The following is a 6386-nucleotide window of genomic DNA, read 5'->3' on the forward strand; positions in this document are numbered from 1 at the left end:
ATTCACTTTAAACAACATGAATTTATCAATAAGAACATTAAGTTCCTTAGGATAGTGCTCGAAATCATCACCCTGCAAAAAAAATATTAATGAAATTTTAATAAGAACTTTAAATGAATAAAAAAATGAGTGGAATAAGAACACAAACCCTTTTGAAATGCTGCTCACGTAAATCCGCAGCACTCATGCCCAACAAAGCAACACAGTCTCTATCAAACAGAATGAAAGATGCAGAATCAGTGTGATCCACGACTCTCAACTGCACACAAAATCTGCAACACATGACCACCGATTGTGTTATTTATAAATAAAATGAACGATCTAATAATAACAACAACAAAAATAGATATAAAATCTTACTTTGGATAATAATCATCAAAATGTTTTTGGTAGTTTTTACAATACCATCTCTCGAAATCTTCATAAACAGAATATGGACATTTATTACAGGACTTGTACCACCATTTATATTTGCTCTCAATCGATTTTATGGTTCCATAAGTAATGCAAGTAGTTACCTCACTGCAATTCTTAACATCACTGATACACTTCCTTTCCGTCTCTTTCAGGAAATCATTCTCAAAAGAATATGAAGACTGACTTGATAACTGAGACACGTGTAACCGCTGTCAATGACATCAGACGAAAGCCTAAAAAACAATAACATTACAAATAATCAGCGTTCAATAATAAAGAAAAGAGCAGACTAATGGAATAACAACAGCTCGCACCTTTTTTGAAGTCGACAATCTCTGGTACACTGGGACCGATAATTATCCTCGTCGTATACTTTGTATTTGTTATTCCAATTTTTCCTTTAAAATTTATTATTAATTTCAAAACCATAAGGAGGGAAATAAACTAAAACATTCCATTATGAAATCATAATCAGATATTTATGTGAACTCACCCCTGAAACCCTTTATTTTAGCAAGCTGAACTATCATCACGTTTGGAGGAGATTGATTACTCCCCAAAATTTGTTGCACCTGGTCCACGTAGTCCTCCCAGAGAGTGCACTTGAGCTTGTGACCCCTACTTGCACAGTTTTTGCAACAAATCACAAAATAGAATTTTATATCAAATGAACATAACACATAACAAATAACCAATAGATACCTGAGGTTATCAAGCTCCACGACAACCATTTTTGTACCGGAGATAATATGCTTACGAACTTCCCCTATTCCAGAAACTAAACCAATGACATCTACACATTAAGGATAGTTACACATATGATTTGTCACACAAACAACAAAAGCATGACTTTGTGAACACAAATCTACAAACCTACTAAATAAGGGGAATCGAAAACTATTTCTCTATAACGTCAAAATCTACAAAAGCTCCATTGGTCAATAGCAAAAAATATATTTTAATTGTCACTCAATGTGTTTGAAACACATGAAATCGGCCTGAGACTTCATCCCAAAATTTTTTATGAAAAAAACTTCTCCTTTGTTTGTCCTTCTTGAGGATATAAAATCCACTATTGATTCTGCTATTCCCACCAATGGATTTGATTTTGTAGATTTTGACGGTCTGATTCCCCTTATTTAGTAGGTTTGTAGATTTTGAACTGTCCACTAAGTCATGCTTTTGTTGTTTGTGTGACAATATCATCTGTCTAACCATCCTTAATGTGTAGATGTCATCGGTTTAGTTTCTGGAATAGGGGAAGTTCGTGAGCATATTATCTCCGGTAGGAAGACAAAAATGGTTGTCGTGGAGCTTGATAACCTCAGGTATCTATTGGTTATTTGTTATGTGTTATGTTCATTTGATGTAAAATTATATTTTGTGATTTGTTGCAAAAACTGCAAGTAGGGGTCACAAGCTCGAGTGCACTCTCTGGGAGGACTACGTAGACCAGGTGCAACAAATTTTGGGGAGTAATCAATCTCCTCCAAACGTGATGATAGTTCAGCTTGCTAGAATAAAGGGTTTCAGGGATGAGTTCACATAAATATTTGATTATGATTTCATAATGGAATGTTTTAGTTTATTTCCCTCCTTATGGTTTTGAAATTAATAATAAATTTTAAAGGAAAAATTGGAATAACAAATACAAAGTATACACGAGGATAATTATCGGTCCCACTGTACCAGAGATTGTCGACTTCAAAAAAAGGTGTGAGTTGTTGTTATTCCATTATTCTGCTCTTTTCTTTATTATTTATCGTTGATTATTTGTAATGTTGTTGTTTTTTAGGCTTTCGTCTGATGTCATTGATAGCGGTTACACGTTGTGTCAGTTATCAAGTCAGTCCTCATATTCTTTTGAGAATGATTTCCTGAAAGAGACGGAAAGGAAGTGTATCAGTGATGTTAAGAATTGCAGTGAGATTACTACTTGCATTACTTATGAAACCATAAAATCGATTGAGAGCAAATATAAATGGTGGTACAAGTCCTGTAATAAATGTCCATATTCTGTTTATGAAGATTTCGAGAAATGGTACTGTAAAAACTGCCAAAAACATTTTGATGACTATTATCCAAAGTAAGATTTTATATCTATTTTTGTTGTTGTTATTATTAGATCGTTCATTTTATTTATAAATAACACAATTGGTGGTCATGTGTTGCAGATTTTGTGTGCAGTTGAGAGTTGTGGATCACACTGATTCTGCATCTTTCATTCTGTTTGATAGAGACTGTGTTGCTTTGTTGGGCATGAGTGCTGCGGATTTACGTGAGTAGCATTTTAAAAGGGTTTGTGTTCTTATTCCACTCATTTTTTTATTCATTTAAAGTTCTTATTAAAATTTCATTAATATTTTTTTTGCAGGGTGATGATTTCGAGCACTATCCTAAGGAACTTAATGTTCTTATTGATAAATTCATGTTGTTTAAAGTGAATGTGAAAAAAAATAATTTGGACTCATACAGTGAGCCTAGGTATCAGATTTCTAAAGTATGTATAAGCGAACCTGTAATCAAATCCTTCCTTAAGACTGTTGTGGATACGAATGTGAGTTATTTTTTTTATTAACATTATTATTTCTATTTAAGTTTTGCTGTTCTCATTATGCGTTTCAATGGATTTGATTTTTTTCAAAATATTTGTTTTAAATGCAGGATGAAGGATTATTTGACAAGGCTTGCGACAGTGTCGTTGCATCAGCAGAACCGGAAAGAGCTACGGTATCTCAAAATTATTGCTTATGAATTAATAAAAAAAATGTTGCATGCAGTTTTATTGCAAAACATAAGTTAATTTCAAACAATATTTGTTTTTGACAAGGATGTGGAAAGTCAGACGTGTGATAGTGGAGACGTTGTTGATATTTCGCTATCAATGCTGACGTCGTTAATGAATCCTAATGATCCCCTTCAAGACGATTTTAATTCATCAGTTGTCCGTCCTCCTAAGAAGATTAAGCTAGAGAAAGAGTTGAGTACTTACCCATTATTTTTTTCTTTATGTAGCTTTTATTTATTTATAAACGTGAGTGTGATGTGTCTGTTAATACGTCGTTATTTTTTTTGTTTCTGTTTAGATTTGATGTTGTTCTGAAAGACGCGTAGCTGGAACAATGTCACTTGGAAGCTGGAACAACGTCACTTGAAAGTTTTTTGTTTTGGAGATTGTTTGGGATTGAACAATATAATTGTAGTTTTATATTGTTGTGTTTTGGTAATCACTTCCTCCGTGTTTAACTTCAAATAGGAGCGTTCCTGTAGACAAAGTAATGTTTATGCATATTCTGGAATACAAGTTTATCTGTTTGTCATTAGTTATTTTCCACAATATTTTCAATTGTTTTATTGGAATGATAAATATGTGGTTAATCCGGAAATTGGATAATCAGCTTTTTAATAAGTTTCAAAATTCAAAATTTTAATTGTATAATCAGCTGATTTAATTGTTTTTTATGTTGGAATGCGTCATTGATCTAAAATTCAAAATTTGAAATGGTTTAAAATTTTGAATTTAAATATGGATGGTGGGAAAAAAAATTATTTTAAAAATCGAATTTTTAGTTTTTAAATCGAATAATTTAATTACCATTTGTGGTGCCACACAAGGCATTGAATGTCCCACTGCCCATCACATTGGTATCCAAAAAGAAATCAGCTGTTTTAATTGCTTTTTATGTTGAAATTGGTCATCTGATCTAAAATTTGAAATGATTTAAAATTTTGAATTTAAATATGGATGGTTGGAAAAGAATTTCTTTTAAAAATCAAATTTTAATTTTTAAATCGAATAATTAAATGACCATTTGTGGTAGCAGACATAAAAGAATAATTAATTAATAAATATGGTTTTGAAATTCGAAATTTTAATTGGATAATCAGGTGTTTTAATTGCTTTTTATGTTGAAATTGGTTGTCTGATCTGAAATTCGAAATTTGAAATGGTTTAAAATTCTAAATTTAAATATGGATGGTGGGAAAAGAATATCTTTTAAAAATCGAATTTCAATCTTTAAATCGAATAATTTAATGACCATTTGTGGCGGCAGTCAAGGCATTTAATGTCCCACTGCCCATCACATTAGTATCCAAAAAGAAAACAGTTGTTTTAATTGCTTTTTATGTTGGAATTGGTCATCTCATCTGAAATTCGAAATTTTAAATGATTTATCAATTAAATTTCGAAATTATGTATTTATTTTGCACAATCTGAAATTCGAAATTTTAAATTCAATAAAAAGAAAACTCTTTTCACGGACATGCATTCACGATCTCTATTCATAGTGATCAATAGAAACAAAAACAAATTTCACAATTGTTGAAGACTTGATTGTGATTCAATTCACAATTTCGTTATGGTTATTTTTTAAATAATTTATACACAATAATGATATAACAAAGACATTATCTTTGTTATATAATTGATTCAAATATTATAACAATCAAGAATCAAGAGAGCTGACAGACAAAATAAATGAGATAATCAGGTGTTTTAATTGCTTTTTATGTTGGAATTGGTCGTCTGATCTGAAATTCGAAATTCGAAATTCTAAATGGTTTAAAATTTTGAATTTAAATATGGATTGTGGGAAAAGAATTTCTTTTAAAAATCTAATTTTAATTTTTAAATTGAATAATTAAATGACCGTTTGTGGTGGCAGATATAAAAGAATAATTAATTAATAAATATGATTTTGAAATTCGAAATTTTAATTGGATAATCAAGTGTTTTAATTTCTTTTTATGTTGGAATTGGTCGTCTGATCTGAAATTCAAAATTTGAAATGATTTAAAATTTTGAATTTAAATATGGATGGTGGGAAAAGAAATTCTTTTAAAAATCAAATTTTAATCTTTAAATCGAATAATATACAGATCACCGAAGATTCAACATGTAATATAAAACAAAATTCTACTTTGGCAGAGTTGTTGTCAAAAACAAAGTTAATCATTTGAGATGAAGCACCGATGGTACACAAATTTTGCTTTGAGGCTCTTGATAGAACACTTAGAGATGTTCTTAGCTGTGTTGATATGCCCTTTGGTGGAAAAGTTGTCGTTCTAGGAGGTGACTTTCGGCAAATATTACCTGTCATTCCAAATGACAGTAGACAAGATATAGTTCATGCAACCATCAATTCTTCCTATCTATGGTCCCATTGTCATCTGTTATCTTTGACCAAGAACATGCGTCTCAATTTTGGAAGTAGCACTAATAATTTGTTGGAAATAAAAGAATTTTCTGAGTGGCTGCTTAAAATAGGAGATGGTGATCTTGGAGAAGATGTTGATGGAGAATCTATTATAACAATTCCAGATGAATTGTTGATCAAAGGTTCAGAAGACCCACTTTCAGATATTGTTGATTTTGTTTACCCGAATCTGATGGATAATATATTAGATCCTACTTTCTTTAAAAAACGTGCTCTTCTGACTCCTAAATTGTCCGATGTTGCCATGTTAAACGAGCACCTAATGGCTGTGATTCCGGGTGAAGAAAGGACATTATTGAGTTCAGATAAGGTTTTGAAACAACACGGTAATTCATCTCTTGAGGATGACGAAATCTCCCCTGATATCTTAAATACATTCTCGTGTTCGGGGATTCCTGATCATAAATTAACTTTGAAGGTTAAAGTACCGGTGATGCTATTGAGAAATATTGATCAATCAAGAGGTTTATGCAACGGTACGAGATTACTTATTACAAAGTTGGGGAATCATGTTGTTGAGGCAATTGTTCTTACATGAAACAATATAGGAGATACTGTGTTAATCCCTAGAATGACGATCAGCCCATCGGGTCATACATTTCCAGTAAACTTCCAAAGAAGACAATTCCCCTTGGTAGTTTCGTTTGCGATGACTATCAACAAAAGTCAAGGACAGTCGTTGTCTCATGTTGGCATTTATTTTCCTAGGTCTGTCTTCACTCATGGGCAATTATATGTGGCACTATCTAG

At 31.7% G+C, this 6386-nt stretch overlaps 2 protein-coding genes across 2 annotated transcripts; both read left to right on the forward strand.

The window, feature by feature from the left end:
- The first annotated feature begins 1716 nt into the window (after window positions 1–1716).
- Window positions 1717–3531, forward strand: LOC133297697 (uncharacterized). The gene is made up of 7 exons (XM_061496875.1): window positions 1717–1745; window positions 2213–2503; window positions 2592–2685; window positions 2792–2974; window positions 3082–3147; window positions 3248–3396; window positions 3504–3531. The coding sequence occupies exons 1-7, from the start codon at window positions 1717–1719 to the stop codon at window positions 3529–3531; spliced, it is 840 nt and encodes a 279-aa protein (XP_061352859.1).
- Window positions 3532–5391: 1860 nt separating this feature from the next.
- LOC133297698 (uncharacterized) lies at window positions 5392–6174 on the forward strand. Its single transcript, XM_061496876.1, has one exon. The coding sequence runs from the start codon at window positions 5392–5394 to the stop codon at window positions 6172–6174; it is 783 nt and encodes a 260-aa protein (XP_061352860.1).
- The last annotated feature ends 212 nt before the right edge of the window (window positions 6175–6386 follow it).

Source organism: Gastrolobium bilobum, unplaced genomic scaffold (genome assembly GCF_033153095.1).
Source record: "Gastrolobium bilobum isolate Gb01-03AN ecotype WA unplaced genomic scaffold, APGP_CSIRO_Gbil_v1 utg58868, whole genome shotgun sequence".
NCBI classification, from domain to species: Eukaryota; Viridiplantae; Streptophyta; class Magnoliopsida; order Fabales; family Fabaceae; genus Gastrolobium; species Gastrolobium bilobum.

Coding starts and splice junctions, on each gene's coding strand:
- LOC133297697 (XM_061496875.1), top strand. CDS start 1,717: ATGGTTGTCGTGGAGCTTGATAACCTCAG. Junction 1,746..2,212: donor GTGGAGCTTGATAACCTCAG/GTATCTATTGGT, acceptor GTTGTTTTTTAG/GCTTTCGTCTGATGTCATTG. Junction 2,504..2,591: donor TTTGATGACTATTATCCAAA/GTAAGATTTTAT, acceptor CATGTGTTGCAG/ATTTTGTGTGCAGTTGAGAG.
- LOC133297698 (XM_061496876.1), top strand. CDS start 5,392: ATGGTACACAAATTTTGCTTTGAGGCTCTTGATAGAACACTTAGAGAT.